This window comes from Plectropomus leopardus, chromosome 15 (genome assembly GCF_026936395.1).
Source record: "Plectropomus leopardus strain MGB_pleo_1.0 chromosome 15, ASM2693639v1, whole genome shotgun sequence".
NCBI classification, from domain to species: Eukaryota; Metazoa; Chordata; class Actinopteri; order Perciformes; family Serranidae; genus Plectropomus; species Plectropomus leopardus.
The window spans coordinates 32,598,836-32,622,356 of NC_142190.1; the positions used below are offsets into that span (position 1 = coordinate 32,598,836).

Genomic DNA, 23,521 nt, shown 5'->3' on the forward strand with positions numbered 1-23,521 from the left:
TATAATGCATTATAAGCCCCGGCATTCAACCTCTAGTTTATAACAAGAGCATCTATAAGACTCTTTCCACTTATAAATCATTTAAAGTCAATTCTTTAATGGTTTATGGCTATTGATACAGTACATCAGTAAGCATTATGTGTATTTATGAGTGTAGTCATAACCACAAGTCCTGTAACATCTATTTTTCACACATATTACTTTCCCATTAAAATAGATCCAAAAGAGGTTAAATATATATCTAGTAATAAAGTGTGCTGAAAATCCGAGAAAATCTTTGCATGTGGTGTTGAATATTAAGGGTGTATCTGCAGGCTTGCAGGCAGCAGTTTTTAGAACCGCAGGTTCAGGCACATGCGTACAGCTTGGCTGTAGGTATTGGGCTTTGCATTCACTCGACACATATTAAAGATATTGTGTATTTTTGCATTCATCCAATTCACTGGGTGGCGCTGTCGCGAAAAACGAGGGTCCTAGATCTGCGGTCCTGAAACTGCTGCCTGCAAACCTGCAGATAGATACTATTGGCTTGAATGGCTTTGAAATGAGTGGTTTCTTTTTTCTGCATGGTGCACTGTGAATGACATCACAGTCGATAATTGCTACTGATTGGTTGGTTGTAAAGTGAATCTGGACAAACAAGGTAGACATTGATCCAGGGACAACACTTACTTGGGGATATCAGATCTTGCGTAGTAATCTTATGCCACTTCTTTTCCTCTACACTTCAGAGGGAAATACTGTACTTTTTACTCCAGTACTATTATTAGATAACTGCTTTACAAATTAGGATTTTTTCACACAAATCATAAACATGAAAATATACAAGTGCAGCTGAAATAATTGGTCAATTTATTAGAAAATTAATTGGCAATTATTTCTTTCCCGTAAGTCATTTTTCATGCAATGAAAAGTAATAATTGACCAATTATTACTGTCAGATTTCACCTCAACAAAGTGACTGATGAATTTTAAACCACAGACAGTCAGTGACATGAATGGACTGAATGGACTATGTTCAAATGTTCCTAATGACCTGTTTATGTGTTCATTTTACCAACTGCTCTTCTGCTTTTTATTGTTGTTGTCTCCAGGGTTTTGGTGGGCCAAAGACAATTTCCACCCCTGTGGACAATAAAAATTCTATTCTATTCTCACAGTTAATTTCATATGTTAATATGAAAAAAATCAATCAACAGAAAAAATAAAAATATTTTTCAATTAATTTCCTAATGAACTGAATAATTGTTTCAGCTGCACAACAAAAATTCTTAGCACTTAGTATTTCCTTTTGAAGTGTAGTGGAGTAGAAGGTGAAAGTAGCATGAGATTCAAAAACTCAACTTAAGTAAAAGTTCCTCAAATTTGTACTTAAGTACAGCACTAGAGTAAACATACTTACTTACATTTCAGTACTGGTCAGAGGAGGGACGCACAGTAAGTGACATTACAGTCATTGAAATCAATGGACTATGTACAGGACACTTCTTTGGGCATGAAATTTAATAACCTTAACATTATAATTATTTTGAAACATAAATATCTAAATTTGATTGTATGGTATTTTTCCTTGAACTGAGCAACAATTTGTAAACTGTGAAAACAAGAGGTTTCTCTCTTATTTTGGTCAGAGTGCTCTTGAAGTCATAACATTTCTCTTCCCTAAGAGAAGAGCAAAATAAGAAAAAAGGTGAATCCCAAAAATCAATGGGGGTTAACAAAACAAACACAAAAAACCCCAAAAATCTAAGAAAATGTGTTCATTTTTTTGCATGAGGCTCATTATTCCAATCAGAGAAATGGTGCAATTCTTACTGTGGTCTTAGTGTGTGTTCTTTTGCTGTACATGTCAGTACAAAAATAGGGCTTCACTTTTTATAAGTAAAAAAACTGATGTGTTTACCTTTCAATATGTAGTCAGTTAGCAGAGTAGGCACCTTCTCACTGTCCTCCTTCATGGCATAAAGAACTACATGAAAGAAATAAAAGGTATCTCAACCCTAGGTATACACTTTTCCAGCCAGTTATTATGATTTTCCATTGATACAAATGTCCTGGATTCTATACTTACTCTTTGTGAGCATCTGCAGGTCATCAACAGATGGAGGGGTGCCCTTCTTCTCATATGGAATGACTGTGTTTAGATACTGGAAACAGAACGGTTCAGTGTTCACAGATGTCAACACAGCAATAGTCTTTAGATATTTTAAAATAAAATAATCAGAAAATTATCATTTTCAAGCACTTTTTCCAGATTAATTCCCTTTTTTTTAACTTACACGTTTTTCTTTAAAAAAAAATCCAGGTATTTTTCTTGTACTTCTTACTAATTTCTTGCTAATTTTGGGTTCTTTTTTTCCTTTAGTTGCTCATTGCCTTCTCAGGCTTTTGCTCAGTATTCGAAGGGTAAAGAGTTACTTTTAAAAGATCAATACCATCTCATACAGTACCCTATGTTTCTGTTAAACAGCTCGACTCAAGAAGGTTTGCTTAAAGGTCACACATTATGCTAATTTTCAGTTTCATTCTTGTATTTGGGCTCTCTCTTAGAACATGTTTATGTGGTTTATGTTCAAAAACATGTTATTTTTCCTCACACTGTCCGTCTCAATACTGTTTTCACCCTCTCCCTATAATGCTCTGTTTTAGCACCTGTCTCCTAAAGGCCCCCTCTCACAAAAGCCCAGCCTGCTCCGTGTTTTGGAGTCTTCCAGATCTGCGTTCTTGGCATCTCTGTCCCATCACTGCAGCCAGGGAATGACTGTGGCGGCACTGTAGCTGCACTTTCCTTAGTTTATAATTTAGTATTACTTAGTATTATTAAGTGTAGTTATGACATCACAAACTTATGGACGCCATGACAGCTAGTTCAGAGGTGAAGGTTTCTGAATGCGGACTGTGTGCATTTCTATGCACAATATTTACACAGCACCTACTCCTGCTTTATAATTTAAAAAGACATGGAAATCTGACTTTGTACGATATGGGTCCTTTGCTTAGCTTTAGGACTGGAAACAGGGATTAAGAGCTAGCCCGCCTCTGTTATTATAGTTTTTATTCTGAGGTTAGTTAGCTGATAGAAATCCCAACTCCGAAATATGCTCATGAACTCTGCTTCACTGAATTTTGAAAGGTTCAGTGCCAGCAGGTGCAATGCGCTGCAGTGTGTATGCTACATTAAGCAAAGCAGCTGCTGCTGGTAGATTCTTATTTAGTAAACTCGGGGCAATAAAGTAATTAAGTGTATTTCGAGAACAACTTCTTTAAAAGTCAGTCTGTACACTGCAAACAAGTAAAAAAAAAAGGTTAAGTGAAAGGCACAATTTGTAACTTAAACACAAGGGTAAACAGCAAAATTCAAAACCCAGTATTCGAACCCACTGTTATTGACAGATCTTTAAACAGACAAATTAACTTCTAAAGCTAAGTTATAAATGTATTCTCATGCAAGCAAAACAGACCTACATTTTCAATTATGATCAGCTTAGACACACAAAATGCTAAATTCATGTATAAATCAACAGAAATTAGATTACATTAAGGGGGCAGATCATTCCTTTGTGAGACTGTGTATTGAACCGGGGCAGTGGCATGCATACATGAGCTTAGACCATAGCTGGAACATACATGACAAACACCATGTGTGGTAACATCGCTGCAATCAATCAGTGTCACCACAACAGTTTGTGTGGCCTCCTGTAAGTAACTCATGTCGATCATGATTGTTTACATTTCTATGGACATGTTGCTATAAAACTGCATCCACGTTGATATAACACGTGTGCCTATATAAATAAAGGCTGTTTTGAGCAAATGACCTGTCAGTGTTATTCAAATGATTACTTAGAAATACTGCTGTCCAATGGCTAGTGCCTGTTTCGCCATGTAACAGTTGTGTTGTTTGCATAGTGAACTTCATTTGTAGCTAAGTGCAGCTATGCCACACTGTAAGCTTAAAAAAAAACCAAAAAAACAATTGACCATTGACCTCACCTGTTTGTCATTCCCTGTGCTTCCAAATGTCTGTCTGATGCCCGTCTGCAGGATGTTAGACAGTCCCTCCATGCTGAAACGCTATAGGTCAAACCAGGACACACACACGCGCACACATAGATGCTATTATTAGCAACAAATGATCATCATTTCCTTGATTAAACTGAGCATATGATCAAGAGTATTTTTCATCAGAGTGCAGACCCTTCAGCATCTCACACAGACATCATGGTGAAATAGGATTAGCTTTGTTGTTTATATTGCATCAGCATCATCATGCCATCGACATTCATATTACTTTAGTATTGCAGCCTCAGGTACCCAGCAGTCACCACATAAAAACACTGCTGTTGCATTGAATGAAGGGAAAATCCATTAGGTTGTTTCCCTGTTACTGGCCAGGAGGAGACTGGGCTGTTCCTGTATTAAGACGACAGGTCACTTAAGGATCTTTCCTGGAAGATACTTAGAAGCTAATGGACCTGAGATCCATTATGCTACCAGTCTGAGGGAGGGGAGAGGGAGAGCTGTCAGGCGCTGTGGTTTCACCTTTTTCTCATTTAACTCAGTGAAAACCGCAGCGCACATTTGCACAACATTATTTTCTTGGTAAATCTAGCCTACTGTGGTAGAATTAACTGTAATAACACTGATGAAAACTCAAGTTTGCAAAACTCTTGTGAAAGGGCCTAAATTGTGATACACAAACACTATTTGAAAGGTGTGTAAGTCACTATAGGCCACCCCTCCCTGCCTCTCACCTTGACAGGCATGCTCCCAGTCTTCTCAGTGTGGCCTGTGGAGGCTGTATTCACAGGAGCTGTCCCTCCCCCCTGCAGGCTCAGGGCCTTGTCCCGGCGTCGGCGTTTGCTGCTGTCTCGTTGCTCCCTCTGTCGGTTCTGCACCTCCATCAGGGCAGTAATGAATGTGTTCTTCACCTCCTTCTCAAACTCCAGCTCCTCACGTCGAGCCAGCTGGCTGACCAGCTCCTCTGAGTACTCGCGAATGGCGGCCTCCACCCTGTGCAGCAGCTCGACGAGCGCTGAGCTGGGCATCAGGCTCAGGCCTGCAGAGGAGATGAAGGCATAGAGAGGGATAGCTGGGTTTTATTTTCTCAACCATAGGTTCAGACTAGGGATGTAAGTTTCAGCTAATTTTACTTTTGAAAGAACAATGCTCACTGATTGGAAATTAACTGGTTAACTTTTCAAAAAAAGAAAAAAAACATAAAAGACATGAAATGCAAAATAACAAAATATCCTTTTCTTTTAGCCCTGTCCTCTGAAAATTTGTGTTGCCCCCTCAGGAGGAGCTACCAGTAGCTCATCCTATCAGACTGATCTGATGAACTAGGCTTCTCACTGGTACCTACCCTTACAAAGCAATTTTTTGAATCTTCTCAGGTCAGATATGTGTGAAAATTAAATAAACAACCTGTAAAACTGTAGTTATATGTAGAGTAGGTCATTCTGTAAGTTACAAATACATATACGGCACATTGTTTCCTCAGAAACACTGTTGGTTCGGGACAGCATTATTAGTAGCAACACTGGCTAACTTTACCTACTAGTTTTAATAATGATTCAAAGAAAACATTTTACTCAAATGTTTAAAGAACCTTTTAAGAAAAAATAATATTGTTCCTGTAAGGTTAAAAGCTGACTAAGACATAATTTTAACTGCAACATTCTGAGGATGTTTAGGTGATATTGAGAGGTGACAGATCATAGAATGTTTAAGCAATATCACAGGAGAGGGAGTGATGTTGTGCTCATATCATCACGGCTGTGATTCGGTCGTAGGCACGAGGCCGCAGGCCAAGTGCTGAAGATACTAAAACATTGCATTGTACTATTCTCAGAATGTTTATAGAACAAAGGTTGCTAGCTGGGTAGCTTGTTGGCTCCTACTAAACCAGAATGAGGGGCAGTGCAGTAAACCGTAGAGCAGCATAATTAACCTGTAGGCCGTAATGTGCGAAAATTCACTGTAAGTGGTTCAGTTTGAACAAACGAGCAAAAGATTGAGTTAACTAAAGCAGGACTTTTAGCAACAAAAACGGTCTTAATTGTTTTGCTATTTGGTCTCTGTGGCAGTGTGGCAATATCACAGGTTAAGTGACAACAGTTTTGCTGCATGTTGCTGTCTATATGATCAATCTCATAACAATTAGGTTCTTACTAAACAAAGCACAAGTGAATCCAAATCTGAACATGTATCATTATTATCATCATCATTATACTTTAAAATCAATTTACAGCTCATATACAGTACAGAGTATACAGTATATGAACAACTTGATCCTACGCTCATTCCTGCTCCTGTTGATGATTTTTCTTTCAAGCTATCAGACTTGAAAAAATTAATACATTTTATTATGAAATCAAGACAGATGTGTGTTAGGATCAAACTACATATTTTTAATCACCACTACTTTAAATTTATTTATCCTTTTGCCTCAGAAAAGATTAAATTCCTCCAAAGCTTATTAAATGTGCAATAAATTAGCTATTTCCATAGCACCTTCAAAACCAGCAGTACAAGTTGCTTCTCTCTCTCTCGCTCTCTCAAACTCAAACACACACACACACACACACACACACACACACACACACACAAACACACACACACACAGAGACAGACACACACAGAGACAGACACACACACACACCTCTGTACTTTTCTGTTTGTATTTATATCTGTACACAGTAGCCAAATGTCCATGTTCACCTTTGCTGTCCTTGTTCTAACTGTCTCACTTATTGGCCATTAAAGCTGATTCTGCTTCTGGTGCACTCTAACAAATTAGACAAATCAATTAATGTACACGTCTGTGTGACCTTAAAGACGCTCACCCTCATATGCTTTTTTAATGCAACTCGGTCACTACATGGATCAACAATATGTTGGGTGATAGGACGCCTTATGGCAGAAAACACCTTGTTCTCTTGAACTCTCACCTATGGACTTGCTGGAATGAGATGACTAATGTAACCATGTGGATCACTAAATTAAGACTTGAAATGTGGGGGTGGGGGGTTGGCTGAACATGAATACTGATGCGTATCTCTCCTCTTCCCCAATAATAAGACGTGAAGACTGAATATAAGAGAACTTAGTACACGAGATGGACATGTATTGCAATATGTGCATGTTTGTCCTTGACCCTGGTGTCTATGCACTCATCGAAATTGGCCTTAATGTTGGATAAAAAAGGAATGATGATATTAATGTCCAGCCTATGGCAAGGGGGGGGGGGTCTCATCATTTGGTGTTTTAATGATATCAAGTAACATGCTTCAAAGAGAAATATTAATTGTCACCAAAAGGATACTACCAATAGAAGGAGTGATCGCCCTGCTGGCAAACCAAGCAGCTTCTTTGGCCGGGCAATCTACAAGGAACAACAGGCCTTGTGCAAAAAAACGTTAGACAGATTTTCTCTTTTTTTTGTTCATAGTCATGATTTGTTCTTATTTTGTCATTGATTTCTGGGCTATTTTCTCATTTTTGCTCTTCTTTTAAGTAAGAAACGGAGTGATCGAGTCGCCCTTACCAAGAGAACAGAAAAACAGTAGCTCAACTGGTAGAACTGGCACCCCTTCCACAAAGCTTATGACCTCACGGCAGTGGCCTAAGGTTTGATTCCAACCTTAGCCCCATGCTGCATGTCATCCCCTCTCCCTCCCACTGTCACACTACAACTGTCCTGTCAGATAAAGAAAACCCCCCCCCCCCAAAAAAAAAACTCAAATAAAAAATACATTACAAAACATGTTTATTTTTCACTCTACAAATTGTGCCCCTCTGCAAGGAAAATAATGCATGAATATTGTATATCTAATTTAGACTTGGTTTTATATTAATTATAATGACTGAATAAGTAAAGTTAAAAACATAAGTAATACTAGCCTACTCTGCCTTTTCAACTGATCCCAATTGCTATAATTTCAGTTTCTGCGCTTCCTTTGGCTAACCAGTGGTGGAATGTAAACTGAGTTCAATTACTCAAGTGCTTTACTTAAGTACAAATATGAGGAACTTTTATCTCAGTTGAGTTTTTTAATCTCATGTCACTTTTTCCACAATTTCTCTAGATGTGCTGCAGCTGACACACAGCTGATACGTGCCCGACAAGCGTTGCTCAGGCGGGCAGTGTGGATGCTCTAACTTGTTAACATGAAGAGTAAACATGTTCGGCGCTGCTCACACACTGCTGATGCGTGCTGTGTAAAACAGGCCTGGGATTCAAATATATAAGTGCAGCTCAAACAATCAGTCAGTAAATTGGGAAATTACTTGGCAACTATTTTTTTTTAGAATTGTTTAAGTCATCTTTTATGCAAAACACATATCATGTTTCTAGCTTCTCAAATATACCTATACTACTTTTCTTTTTAGTTATTTTTGACATTTTTGATGTATTATTCAATATATATTTAAACTCTTCTACATGATTACTTTTACTTTTAATACATCAATACATTTCCCTGATTGTACTTACATACCCGTACTTAAGTAACGTTTTCAATTTAGGGCTTTTACTTGTAACAAAGTATTTTTACAGTGCTGTATTTGTACTTTTACTTAAATAAATGATCTGAATACCTCCTGGACCACTGTTGCTGACACGACTAATGTTTTTTCACTGCTTGGTTTTTTATTTCCCCGTAACCCTAATACTGACACTCTGGAAAATCACATTTAACAGTACGTCATTTACACTGCTGCTGAGTTTCTTCTTCTTCTTACAGCCATTTTTAGTGCCATCTCTCTAGTCTTGGCATGTGTTAGTCTTTTCACACAGCACAAATCCTGCCCTTACATGGAGTTTAGGGGGCATTGCCTTGCTAACAGGTTATAATGAGCACACCTGATAAGAGCAAATTTAGATGGTTAAGACCATTTGGTACATCTGGAGTTGAATCTCTCTTACCAGAAAATTAGGAGAAAATATAAAAGACATTTAAGAGAATGTTGCTGCATTAAGGCCCAGTGTTTGACAGGAATGCAGTATTTTCACATCCCAAACCATCCAGTGTCAAGTAAGAAGTTGCATTAAACCTTTTACCTTCATATGAGCAGTTGTTGTTGGAGGCCTGGGACAGCTGCCTGATCTCCTCCAGCAGGGAGGGGTTAGTCCTGGAGGAGCAGTGGCTGCCCTCCTCTTCATCCTCCTCTTCAGTTTCGCCGGGATCTGGAGAGTTCTCCATCATCTCGACTATCTCCTCAATGACCTTGACGAGAGAGACAGAGTGAAATGGAAGGATAAAGAGAGATGGGTGAATGGGCAGGAAAGAGATTTGGAGACGGGGCTAAGTACACACACATCCATAACCGTCCATTTACCAGTAGAGTAAGGCTACTCAAATGCCAGAAGCTTTCTGTAGAAGTGTACATATCATACTTAAATCCATTATTGATGTCTCTACAGGTAACAGCAGTGTAGAGCGGAGGCAGGCATCTGTGAAAACTGCTGTACCAGCATGATATAAGAACAGCCCGACACTCCACAGCACATATGCTTTATTGGACATGATTGAGAGCCCCTCTGTGAAAAGTCAGTGGCAAAGAAAACAACATATGAATGGAAGAGGCACAGCTAGCAACACAAAGACTGTGCCTGCGGTTCCTCAGGGCTCTTATCTTGGTATCTATATATTTGTCCGGAAGCATTGCAAAGACTGAATGATCTTTTTCAATGTGCGATTGACAAACCCTTATACCTGCTTTGGTCTGCAGCCATCTAGATGACCAGAACTCCTTATCACCAGATTGTCCCAGAAATCATTGAGCTGCCTCCAGCTTGTGCAAACACAGTGGCTCTAACAAGACCTGGAAAATGTCAGCACATGTCCACTATTCTGGCCTCCTGCACTGGTTATCTGCAGTTATTGGCACTGATTTAAAAATTGTCCTTGTGTTTCCTGCAGTGGTGTAATGCAATAAAGTACTAATACTTTGTTATAGTACTTTTTGTATTTTTAGGGAGTATCAGTACTTTACTTGAGCTTTTATATTTCTGTCAATGTTCACTTTACTCCACTACATTTCCTAAATAAAATGTATACTTTTACTCCAATATATTACAAAATAATTACGGCTTGTTTTATCAGCATTTACTTGCACTTTTACTTTCAATACTTAGGTATATCATAAAATAATTTTTGATACTTAATTACAGTGTCGCTGCTCTTAATTCCAGTGTACACCCCCCTCCTACCAACTCTAGGACTGTTAAAACATGGCCCGAAGGTGCCCCCCCATAAGCTGCAGGACTGCTTCGAGAGGACAAGCTGGGATATTTTTGAACATCAGGACCTGAAGGAGTACACAGAAACGGTCTCGTGCTACATTAAGTACTGCATGGACACTGTCACTGTGGACAAGCTTATCAAGGTTTATCCCAACCAGAAGCCCTGGATGACAAAAGAAGTCTAGTGCCTGCTCAGGGTCAGAAACACAGCTTTCAGGTCTGGTGGTGGGGCACATTACACCGCTGCTAGAGCCAACCTGAAAAGAGGCGTCAGAGAGGCCAAGGCTGCTTACAAAAGGAAGACTGAGGACTTCTTCCACAGCAACAACAAAAGGCAGGTGTGGCAGGGGTTCAGCACATCACCAGCTACAAATCCAGCAACCTTGCAGCCATGCATGGTGACACTTCACTGGCACAGGAGCTGAACCACTTCTTTGCCCGCTTTGAGGTGAAGCCACCAGAGGCAGCCACTTTACATCTATGAGCCCACAGAAGTCACATCTTCATGGTGGAGGAACATGAGGTGAGTCGCACTCTAAGGGTGGTAAACCAAAGGAAAGCTGTGGGACCTGATGGCATTTCTGGACGGGTGCTGAAGGACTGCGCTGCACAGCTGGCTGGGGTCTTTTCCAAGATCTTCAACCAGTCCCTATCCCAGTCCACCATCCCATCCTGCCTGAAGTCCTCAACCATAGTTCCACTGCAGAAAAAAACCACCATCAGCAGCCTGAAGGACTACTGTCCAGTGGCACTTCTGTCATTATGAAGTGCTTTGAGAAACTTGTCCAAACTCACATCATCTCAAGCCTCCTATCCGTGTTTGACGCACACCAGTTTGCATACAGAGCTAACAGGTCCACAGAGGACGCCATAGCCACAAATCTCCACATTTCCTATACACACCTAGAGCAGCAGAGAGCTACGCTAGGCTGCTATTTGTGGACTTTAGCTGTGCTTTCAACACCATCCTCCCTCACAGACTGATGACCAAACTGACAGACATGGGTCTACCTCACTCCACCTGCCACTGGATCCAGGACTAACTGTCGGCTCACTCTCAGAGGGTGAGAGTAGGCCCCCACATCTCCTCGGCTCTCAGCCCCAGCACTGGCTCCCCACAGGGCTGCGTGCTGAGCCCCTTACTCTAGACCCTCTACACCCAAGACTGTGCCTCCCCCCGATCCAGCAACAGCATCATCAAATTCGTGGATGAAACCACCATAGTTGGACTCATCTCTGGGGGAGATGAGTCCACCTTTTGGGACGAGCTGGAGCAGCTGTCTGTGTTGAGTACAGACAATAACCTGGTCCTCAACACCATCAAAACCAAGGAGCTGATCATTGACTACAGGAGGAACAAAACAGTCATGCAGCTCCTTTACATCAGCAGGGATTATATGGAGAGGGTCTTGGACTTCCAGTTTCTGGGCGTGTACATGGAGGAGGACTTGACCTGGAGTGCTAACACCACAGCACTGGTGAAGAAGGCACAGCAGAGACTGTATTTCCTGAGGGCCATCAGTAAAAACTATCTCACTCAAAAACTGCTGGTGTCCTTTTATCGCTGCTCCATGGAGAGCATACTGACATATTGCGTCTGTTTGTGGTTTGCCAGCTGCACAGCAGCAGAGAAGAAAGCGCTTCAGAGGGTTATCACCACCGCCCAGAAGATCATCGGCCGCCCTCTCCCCTCCCTGGCAGATCTTTACAGTTCCTCTGTAAAGCCATTTGTTGTTTGAACTGCTACCCTTAGGCAGACGTTACAGACTTATGAAAACATGGACAAACAGATTTACACACTGTCTTCTTTTTTTACCCTAGAGCCATAACTGTACTTAACACCGTCCAAATATGAACTGTGGATTTGAGTCGTACAAGCGAGCTGTGAAAACGTCTTTTATGCTTGTGTTTTTCCTTTTCTTCTTTATTTTTATTATAGTTTTATGGTTAGTTTTAGAGTAATTCTTATTCATTTATTTGTTTATGAAGCTTGCACTTTAATGGTTTTTGCACTTGATGGGGATTGCATCAAATTTTGTTGTACGTGTACAATGACAATAAAGATATTCTATTCTATTCTATTAATAATATTAAAGACTTTTACTCAAGTTACATTCTAATAGGTGACTTTAACTTCTACCAGAGTCATTTTCTGGTAAAATGTCTATACTTTTATTCAAGAATGGCTTTCAGGTACTTCATCCACCACTGGTTTCCTGAAGGCACAGGTAGGCCCTGACCCATGCCATATAGACGATTCCAGCAACCAATTTGTGTGTTCCGCCATCTAGTGGCGCCGGCATTGCTGTGGTGGCAATTGACTGCTGCCTGCTGACAGTTACAGCTGTAGATACAGTATTACACAATGACATTGTAACATTATAGTGACAACAGCATGGAGGGTTGGACATTAGGCAGTGGTCCCCAGTTAGTGATGAAGGTATTTTATATGGATGGTGATCTTACCGTTATTCAAATTCACATATTATATATAATCAAGTGCTGTAATGTAACAGTAAGTTACTGTACCAGCTAATGTTAGCTAGCACAATCAATAAAGAGTTTCATTTAATCATTACAGACACAGCTCATTACAGCTTGCATTCAAACTTGCACGGGAGGGAGCCACCGCAGCAATGGGGACTTGTTCACTTCCAATACTTTCCCAGATTCATGTATTGTTGACCTTTTCCCTCCATAGTTGCAGCCGCTGCTGACCAACAAAAAAGAAAAAATCTGAATGGTAAGGGTACAGATACTTAAAAGAATATGATGGTAATTAAAAAAAACAAAACAATATGACTGTAAAGTGGCTGGTAAAAGATCAAAAGGCCAAGCACGATTCTGAGCCGAGTCTTATGTTACACCCTGCTTTCTTTTTCTCATTATCAAACAGGACACAGGCACACTGCTGTTTAATCTTAAGCACACACACACAGAGACAAACACAGACACACGCACACACATACACACGCACACACACCTGATCAGCTGTGATGAGAGGTTCTTCTTTCAGGCAGTTGGCGTTGTCATTCTTCTCATTCATCTCCTCCTCCTCTTTTTCGTGGATCTGCAGAATGGGAGGCCAAACATGAGAACAAATGGCTGCTTCAGTATACTTACTTAGACTCAAAGGCAGCCAGTCTGATTTGGAGTGATGAACTAAATCTACAGTAATTTTCTGAAAGAACCTTTTCATTATTTAGTATCACTTTTAAAAAAGCAATTTGCTATGCCATTTGTAAAAGTGTTTTAATAGGTTAAACCTTATTCATTTACTGATTTGCACAAAATGACTTTCAAAAAGTTGGATTCTGTTGTTGATGAAATGTGACTGAATATTTCACATTGGCTCTATGGATGGTAATATCGCAACAATTCGATAGAATGCCATAAATTTTGTACAGATATTCATGATTCCCAGACAATTTTCTTCTAGCACCACCAGCTCACATTTTTGTTTTTGAAAAATTACACAACTTGTCTTGAAATTTGGTCTAAAAAAATCATGTTGCTCTTAAGAATTTAGACTCACAATGGTAATCCCTGAATGTTTAATCTAGAGCCGACCTGGGCGTCACACGGTCCGTGGGCCGGATCCGGCCCACTTGATGGTTCTGCCTGGCCTGGGAGGAAACCACATAATTGTGTGTGTGGAACCAGTAAAATAAATAAATAAATAAAATGAAATAAAGTAAAGTGGCTTTTATTTTGAAATGCTTGTCTGTTGTGAGTCTGCTTCTTCCTGTGTCAGAAGTAGCGTCAGCTGCTTTGACATCTGACTGAGGCGTGTCAGTTTGTGTGAGCGTACAGGACTTTCATTTTGTTTGTGCATCACAGACGCAGGGAGCTACAATTTGGAGAATTTCTGCTACTCGAAATAAGTGTTGAAAAAAAGCATAACGTCGATCTTGAACGTAGAGTGTTTAGTCATGACTGCTACATATTTTTTTCACAGATATTGGCAAAGCAGTATGGTTAATTTGCAATGAACATGTTGCCGTACTAAAAGACTATAACTTGAGCCGTCACTTCGAGACAAAACGCGAAAAAATATGGAAATATGTCAGAAGTAGCGATGATAAAAGCAGCAGAACCAGGAATGCTCACAGTCTCCTCTCCTTATACATATAACGTGGACACTATCCCAAGGGACGAGAAACTTTAACTCGCAGGCTTGCAGTCTTATGCACTGCTTGCACAGTGCTTCAAATCAGTGACATTACTAACATTTCACTCGTCTTTAAAGAGAGCTTCCCACACATTAGAAGACTAGCTCAAAGGATGCTCTCACAGTATTTTGTGAGGCTTGTTCTCCCCCAATTTTCCTTTTCTTTATTTTTTCTTTTACACTGACAATACAAAGTGACAAACAAATTAATGTTCTGATAAGCGGTAAAATAAGTAATGTGCATCTGTGTTTAGGTCAGGAGATAGCACTGGTTAGGATTTTTTCCCGATCAGGTTAAATCTTGCTTTTAAGGACCTTCAGTGTATCTTTGTATCTCTTGGCATGCTGAGAGATTTTTTTTGTTTGTTTTTTTGAATGGATATGTTTTTACCCCAAACACTCAGTTCTGTACACTAGCTTACAGACTCTTGATGTAGTTGTCTTAATAAGGTGCTGTTTGGAGTGATTTTAACTATAATATGTGCTGAGGAATTCTTTGGCCCACGGCAAAAATCTGGGCTTCTCATGTGGCGCCCCAGGAAAAATAACTGACCACCCCTGATCTACAGCCATCATCAGGTCAAATTTTGTATTTGGTCAAATTCTATGATTTATAAAGCCTGCAGAAATGATACTTCTATCAGTCTCAGCTGTACTTGGTGTTAAGTGGTGAAAGGCAAATGTTAACATGCTAAACTAAGATAATGATTATGGTTAATATTATCCATACTAAACATCAACATATTAACAATGTCATTGTAGGCATGTGCTTTCTCTGAAATATTTGTTGTTATGGTATACTTGGAGTAAATACAAGAACCTGGTCAGGACAAAGATTAAAAAGTTTTTCACTGCAGGAAAGATGGTATTTTCATAAAACTGAGCTTTCTATGCAGTTCACAAAGACAAATACGTTTGAAATTGTTGCTTCATGACCAGAGAAAGCAGAAGAATAGGGACGCTTTTGCTCAAGAGGTAAAAAAGCTACATCTACCAGAATGCACTGCACCGCTCCAGACCAATAAATGATCGCTCTGGTGGGTGATGTAATGCAACAAATAATCTCAAAATACAGTTTAAAAGGAAGCTAAAATGTGTTTCTGAAAACATTTTAGATGAGAAGTAGGCAATGCAGTAACAGAATGGTGTGTTATATTTGAGCAGCACTGCCTAGTTTTACAGTTTGATAGGAAAATGGTCTAAGTTTAAGAGAGAGGGAGCGAGAGAGATGGTGGGTCTCTCAATCTGTTTCTTTACTCCTTGTGTTCATGGTGGCGTACATATGGAAATGTGGAGGTACAATCTTTGGTTTGACACAGCCCGAGAGCCAGTGAAAATCTGCCAAAAAACTTCATCCCACAAATGTGAGCTGGGAGATTGTTATGGTACAAAGCTGGTTGAAAATGGGCAAAGTATCCCTTATAAGACACCATGGTAGAATAAAACCACAAAAATATTTGTCCTTTGTGAAATATTTACTATTGGCCTCTTTTGGTATAAACCCTCTAAATAAGAGCGACTCCCAACAACCCAACTGAGGGGAGGATCTATCTGAATATGAGCACTATGATGCAATAGCTCCCTCCCTCTGGGCTAAAAACATCTGCTCCGGCCTTGACCAGCACAAACATGGCCTAGACTGCTAAATGCCTGCTGTCTACTTGTATGTGAGAGCCAATTAGGGGAGGGGAGGAAGACGGAGGTCTCTGCTGAATGGAACACCAGTCAAGGTTGAGCGAGCATGTCTTCAAGTGTCAGCATGATATTATGTCTCAGAGAGAATGGACCAGTTAGCTCCTCAAAATGAAAAACAGCTATTTCTTTTATTTACCAAAACCATAGCTTTAACTCATTTCATTTTACAAGATTGTAATTTAATTAAAGTCCTCACTAATGTAATATTGTTTACTTTTTTAACAGACCCCATTGTTTTTCAGGCCTCTACCAAATAGATGAGATGGCTGTTCATTTACCATTATCTTACATTACAGTACTTTGAAAACATCTCAGACACTGTCGAAAATTTGGTATTAACAACAGTGAATACTGATCCCTTTTTATTTCATTAAAAAGAAGTGTAAATGTATCATCTTAGCATCACTACCTTTACCATAAAAGGCCAATTCAACTGTTTGGTAAAGCTTGGCTTTAGACAACAAAATAAATATATATTAATCATACCTGTAAAATTATTTTCCAATATATTTATAATAGATAAAGTTGTTAAATGTATTATTTAACAACAACGAAGCTAAGTTTAAAGTCACTTTTATCTTCACTACCTTTTCAATAAAGGGATAAATCAACCATTGGTAGAGCATGTTTTAAAAAAATCATTTGACCCTTCATGATTTATATTTCATGAATAAAGTTACTTACATCTTTTCAGTTAGACCTCTGAAACTATGTCGAATAAACATGCCTACCTTTTAAAATACCTTTACACAGAGCCTGTAGGAGGTGGACTAAAAAGGCAGACTACCAATATTTTAGCCTAAACTGAATGATCGAGAAAGCTCAGTAAGGTTGATTAAAGGTCAACATATTTTTCATTAAGACAGTGACTTAAAATGTGTTCTACCAAACGGCTGAGCAGGACATTAAAAGGAGAAAAAATGATTTTTTTCCCCTTTAAATTAATGGGGCAGACAGTACATTTTCATTTCTAAATAGCTGTCTTTGGTCAGATAAAGAAAATCATCTTTACTGTATGTGTTGCTAAAAGGCTACAAAAACCCAATTAAGGTCATTTTTCCAAAATACAAACGAAAGTTTACTTATTATTGGGCCTAACGGTACATTTCCCAGATCTAAAGCAAACAGAAAAATGTGGAATGACATGTACCTCCTGGTCAGAAAGATTGCCGTTGAGTCCCTCTGAGTCGTTGCCGTCCCAGGTGGAGATGTAGTTGTCAGTTAGAGCATCCCACACACTACAAAACAACACACAGACACATATATGCACACATGTTAGCTTTCAAGTAGCTCAAAAATATCAAAACAAGCATCAAGACATTATTTTGGCTTCGCTCTAAAGACTGCCCATTTTTAAGCTGGTGTATCCATACAGGCTGTAAGACCGTTATATAACAGCATTAGGCTAGAGTTTGGTGTTTTATCTCCCTGGTTATAAGACGGTCCACTCAGCCCTGTCTTCAGCAGCCTGCAGCTCAGTCAATATTTCAATGTGGCAAGTCAATGATGGTGGTCAATACGCAGAGCTGGAGACTGCAGAGGAACAATGCACAACAGAAAAAAACAGCTTACTACTCAGTTAAAGGTATCCTTAGCAGAGATTTAGATAAAGCTCCTCACATCATTGTACCAGTGGTCCCTGACTGTGACCCGCAGCAAGCATCTGTCTGAGACAATGACATCAAACTGGGAAGAGAAGTCTCCTTTGTGCTTTTCCTCCTCTGCTGAGAGGTTGGCTCAGGCCTGCTGCCCTGCTCCCAGTGGCACTGCCCACACCCCGACACACAGTGGACACCATTCAGCTGACAACTGACCTCACCAGCCATGCCTGCATGCCATTACTGTATGCACCAGCACATTAACACTTTGCTCTGTGATGAAAACTAAGCATAACAAGTGTTGTATTGAAAGAAAATTAAGAACAAATCTTGAAAAAATGAAGTATATGAAGCATATTAATAATTTTGTGCTAAGAATATTCTAATGTTTTTCTGAAAGTTTGATAAACTAAAACAACACCATTCTGTAAATGGACCCTATGCATTCTGGGGAAGTTGCAGTGTTTTTGTTGTTTTTTTAAAATGTTATTTTTTGGGGGGCTTTTATCATCTATAATTGTTAGCTTAGCTTAGCATAAAGACAGGAAAAGGCAGGAAACAGCTTACTTTGCTCTGACCAAAGATAAAAACATGTGCTTACCAGTACCAGCTCCCCGTACATTTCTATACACTGTTTCTTTACTCTGCAAGAAAACTGAAGTGGAAATGTGAAAATGTAGAGGGGGGTATGCAAGACTATGTCTTCCAAGGAAGCATTTTTTTTTTTTTTTAAATCTTTGGTCAGAACTGTGCTACTATATATCTCACTCCATATTTTTGGCAAGTCCTGCCCCGGTGTGCTGTGATTGGCTGGTACTCATCATATCGATGTCTAGAGATTGCAGACAGTTGGGGTTAGTGTAAAGAGGTCATGGTTAGAGCTAGTTCTAAATAATCACAGCACAGTAGGGCAGCAAGATCCATAATAATGCATCAGAACCAGGCTAGCTGTTCCCTCTGTTTCTAGTCTTTATGCTAAGTTAGGCTAACAGGCTGCTGGCTGAAGCTTTGTTGTGTAGCTGTGCAGTGTAACTGACAACAATAAATATTGTCCTCACATCTAACTGAGTACATTTCCCCAAAATGTCAAATTGTTCCTTTTCCTTTAAATGGAACTAAACATTTGAAATGAAATGAAACTCAATAAAATACTTAAATCAAATCAACAATCACCACAATACCCACAACAACATATGGACAGCTCATACTGCATGCATAACACAGGGACACGGTTTCGTCATCAGGCCAGCAGGAGCTGGATCTCCATGTTACAAAGCTGTCCTGCTGTATCTGCTGGCCCGCAGCCACTGAACACAAACCATTCTGTTTAATATTCTAGGTCTCCATCAGCCTGTCCGACTCACTCATATCTGCATTTCTAACTGCAGGGATTAGGCCAAAATGTGCTGTTTTCAACCAACCAGCAGATTTTTGTTGTTATTTATCACCATTATCCCTTTAAATCAGACCAAATCTTCTACTGAAAAGAGAAATGTTTTCTTTGCCATAACACAAGACTTGGCTGTCAGTGAACATCAGTACTGTCTTAGTTTCTATTAATAGCTGCTTGCGGTGAATAAATATCTATAAATGAGACGCAAATTGATCTTGAATTCACAGAACAGACTGATCCTTGCCAGAATTTTTGTGAAAATGGAGGTTGGAACAGTTGTTATGTTTGACTGTGCCATTGTAAATTAGTGTAAGGAAGTATGTTCCTGTCTTGGTCATAACATGCAGATTAGTTTGGTTCTGTGGACTCATATCCACCCACAGCCCTGTGTCCTGTGCTCACAAATCAGCCAAAGCTTTAAGGACTCATTTCTAGAAGCAATTTAATAGTGTTTGAAAATCATGTTTCCAAAAACTCTCCTCTTACACCTACAGGCGGGCTATTTTTAGCCTGATTCATATCCACCCAGTGTGAGGACGTGTGTTTCCGCCTCAGAGCCTGCAAGCAAGAGGAGGCGGAGGATCTGGCAGTCAGCTGGTGGAGAGGCAGAGACAGAGAAACACCAACAGAGCCAAAGCTAACTGAGGCGTACAACGCTGCACATTGAATAATTCAGCATGTAGCCCCACAGTGGAACTGGGGAGGGTGGGGTCATACTGCTGATTGACTGCTTGTTTGGGATGCTGCGGTCTGTGTGTGGAAATATTTTGGCAGTTGTCATGTGTGACATGCTTGAGCCATTGTTTGGCCTTGATGTGTATGGTATTAATAGCAGCCTAATGCTAGTGAGTAATTAAAGAGCTGAAGGGATAGCCTGGCTGTGGAACTTTTAATATGTCAATGTATCTGAGGTCATCAATTTATGTTCCTGTTTTAAAGCCAAAAATACTGATACACATACTTTTTATGTTACGTTACTTAATCCCTTGAAACCTGGAATGAAAACAGCTTTCTTGTGCTGTGTTGAGATGCCTTTTCCCAAGCTATTTAACCCGTGAAACCTAAGCAAATTGGTTGATTCCTTTCTAAATGTGAAAAAATAGAGGTCCGCACACTGAGAAGCTCCCCTTTAAAGGATTTTATTCTGTGAAAATAAGTTTATCTTGGATCCAGTACCGACTACAGGATGTGCATGTTGTTTTTTGAATCTCCTTGATTCCTTTGAAAAACGTGGGAAAAGGCATTACTAAAAGATGACAAGAAAATGACCTGAAAATTGGTTAAAAAAAGATGAACATTCTAAAATTCCAGGAAAAAATGTCCAAAAAACTTTATGTGCAATATTTATAACCATGCATCTAAAATTATGTTACAGAAAAAATTGATAAATATTTTGTAGGATTTTTTGTGTCATTTTCTTGTTTTTGTTTTTACTCTTTTTTGTTGTTGTTTGTTTGCCTTTTTTCAGGTAATTTTCTTGTTACTTTTTTACTAATTCCCTGCTAATTTTTGGGCCATTACTTGTTAAGCTGCTTATTGCTTTCTACATGTTTTTTTTTGTTTCAAATTTTTTTTTTGTGGCATCATGATACATGGCAACCAGAAAAACATTTTCTCTTCCTTTTTTATCACAAACAGTAAGAACAACAGTGAGGAGGGCTACTAATTATTTGTTTGGGTTTTTTTTAAATAAATTGTCCTCACATTATAAAGTGAACACAGAACATAGAAAGAAAATAAATAAATAAATGGAGAAGAAAAAAAAAAAACAATGAAAAACCCTGACCCACCCATCCTCCGTCTCAAGCCCTCAACCCTTCCCTGGAGAACTACTTAATGTTACGCATAGTGTAATTCATATATAGGATTTGAATTAGTTTAGCCTGTCAAATAGGAGATTAAGGGGTGCCAAATCTTACAAAATTCCCTGAGTTTGTTTTCTACCCATGTTTTTTTAAAGTGAAATCAACTTGCTCAGGTTTAAAGGGTTAATGCTGTAGGTGCCAGTGTATGTAACTGAACAATAGTATAACCATTAAAACAGGATTTATACATCTGTGTGGAATGGACAGGGTACACTGTAAAAAAACAACAACATCGTTTTAACTTAGAAAAGCTAGTGTCTGCATGCCTTAAAATTGTAAGTTGAATGAATTCGAGAAGACAAGTTGAGGTAATTTTGTAATAATTCAACTTGTCTTCACAAATTCAGTCAACTTAAAAAATTATGGCAGCCTGTTCAGTAACCTTTTGAAGTGAAAACAAATGGTTTCTTTATACAGTGTCGCCTATCTTAGGCGCAGGTTCTGTGTAGACTCCTAATTTATGCATCCTTCTATTATAGGACAATTTTTTTGTGAATCTTGTGGCATATTGGAGCCAAGTTTTGTAACTTTACCTTGGTTAAATGTATCCACTGTTTCAGGCTTGATATGAGTAGAGGTAAAGTCTGCTAGCCTTAGGGTTAATTTATACAACGTAAAATGTCTAAGACTTATGCTCAAAGTGTTAGCATGTTGTATTTGTGGAGAAAGCATATCTAGCAAATGTGCAAGAAAGTGTTTTGTCTGTAAACCTTGAAGGTGATGGAGCCTGGTTTTGTACTCATATTTAATATTGTTGCGATTAAGCTATGTTTAATGTGAATTTTGATTCAATTAAACTTAACTACACTTCACAGAAACACAACACACGAGCATAAAAACACCATAGCCAACTAGTCCTTCGGGGATGTAGCTGCAGAGCAACACAGACACACCACGAAACATGTAGGATATAAATGCTCACAACTACATTGGCCACTTCCGTAGGCTGCAAAACTGTAAATCAGTCTTAAGACTTCAGTTGTGCACATTGCAGACTTAAATACATATTAACAGACTGAAGAATGCCACAAGAGGTGGCTGGATATTTCCAGTATGTGGACCATGTGCTGTGAATATTTTAAAGATAATAACTGTGGTCACTCACTCTTCATCCTGCAGCCTCTCCTCGTCCTCCTGGTTGTGTGACTGGTTGCGTATGGGCGCCAGGCCCTCCGTCTTGGTGTTGTAATTGTGGAAGCAAACATTGAGCTTCTCATCAAACTCGTTGACCAGGTCCTCCATCGACTTGAAGCTCATCATCTCAGAGAAGTTTTCCAGCTCTGAGAAGTCTTCGCGGGTGATGGAGGCCAGGGGGACAGTGGTGGTGGGGGTGTTGGAGTAAGACGAGTGTTTGAGCGCTGGGTGGTCCAGCTCATCCATGCGGCAGGGCCGGAGGTCCTCGAACTCCTCATCCAAACACACAAGAGGGGCTTCCATGGTGTCCCCTGTCTGTCAATCTCTGAGCCCTGCACAGAGAGAAAGAGAAGGTGATTAGGGCTGCACAATATGCAAAAAAAACCCCCATATTGCTATTTGTTTTAACTAAAAAATGTTAGTGTCTGAGCTGCCTTGCATTTTTAAGTTGACGGAATTTAAGATGACACATTTAATCATAACAAAATTACCTCAACTTGTCTTCTCAAGTTAAAACTCAAGTAAAAACAATTAATTTAATTTAACAGTATTGTGATTGCAATATGAGTTGCAAATTTAGTGGGAATTTTTGCATTTCAGCTTCACTGAAGAAATATAATAATGATAATGATGTGATTTTTGCTGGGGTCTGCACAAAACAAGCATGTTCCCAGAAAGTGTGAAAGGATACTAATTGTTTTAACATAAAAAGGCTAGTATCTGGGCTACTCTAAAATTCTAAGTTGACTGAATTTGAAGTTGAGGTTATTTTGTAATAAATCACCTCAACTTTTGTAATAAATTACTTACTCCTCTTCTCAAAGCCAGTCAACTTAAAATTTTAAGGCAGTTTGGACAAAAACTTTTTTCAGTTAAAAAATCTCTTTTCTTACAGTGTAAATCTTGAATATGATTTGCAGGCAGAGGCCTCTCTGTAGCACTACAATGCTTCATTTATACTGGTATGTTGTGACACATTCTAGCTTTATCAAAAATTGCTGCTCCAATAGTTTGGATATTTCCCTTGGTCATATTGCACTTTTGATAATATAGATTAATTGTGCAACACTAGTGTGGACATTTTATTTGCAGTTTGTTTTAAGTTTCAAATGTGTGTTCAAAGAAAAACAAAGCAAAACAGTCTGTCCTCATCTGTCAGATTTACCTTCATCCCCAAGAGATTTATCTGGTGTCTCCTAAATCACGCCTGTCCCACCTCATGTGGAATCTATGGCGCCATGTTGTCTGGACAAAGAGGAGGTAAATTTGCCAGAAGGGGACCAAGTCCCAAAGGGAGCCAAACCAGTTGGCTGTACTGGTAAACCACAGTTAATTAAGTAAATCATTTGGGATTTAACTGATGAGGTTTCCAAGATTCTGGGACATGAAACTATAGGAGCTGTCATGGTATATAAC

General features: G+C 39.3%; 2 protein-coding genes across 3 annotated transcripts in view; one reads left to right on the plus strand and one right to left on the minus strand.

Moving 5' to 3' along the window:
• Positions 1 to 23,521, minus strand: part of fez1 (fasciculation and elongation protein zeta 1 (zygin I)) — a 36,641-nt gene that overhangs the window by 3,768 nt on the left and 9,352 nt on the right. For both annotated transcript variants that reach the window (XM_088088540.1, XM_088088541.1), the window contains exons 4-11: positions 22,077 to 22,437; positions 17,266 to 17,353; positions 13,233 to 13,319; positions 9,065 to 9,230; positions 4,755 to 5,059; positions 3,994 to 4,074; positions 2,072 to 2,147; positions 1,904 to 1,969 (exon numbers count right to left, since the gene is read on the minus strand). In XM_088088540.1, coding sequence (XP_087944666.1) covers positions 1,904 to 1,969; positions 2,072 to 2,147; positions 3,994 to 4,074; positions 4,755 to 5,059; positions 9,065 to 9,230; positions 13,233 to 13,319; positions 17,266 to 17,353; positions 22,077 to 22,408 — 1,201 coding nt within the window. In that variant the 5' untranslated portion in view covers positions 22,409 to 22,437. The remainder of the gene's footprint in view (positions 1 to 1,903; positions 1,970 to 2,071; positions 2,148 to 3,993; positions 4,075 to 4,754; positions 5,060 to 9,064; positions 9,231 to 13,232; positions 13,320 to 17,265; positions 17,354 to 22,076; positions 22,438 to 23,521) is intronic.
• LOC148187354 (uncharacterized) lies at positions 10,755 to 13,208 on the plus strand. Its single transcript, XM_088088856.1, has 2 exons — positions 10,755 to 10,994; positions 11,398 to 13,208. The coding sequence occupies exons 1-2, from the start codon at positions 10,755 to 10,757 to the stop codon at positions 11,986 to 11,988; spliced, it is 831 nt and encodes a 276-aa protein (XP_087944982.1). The 3' UTR covers positions 11,989 to 13,208.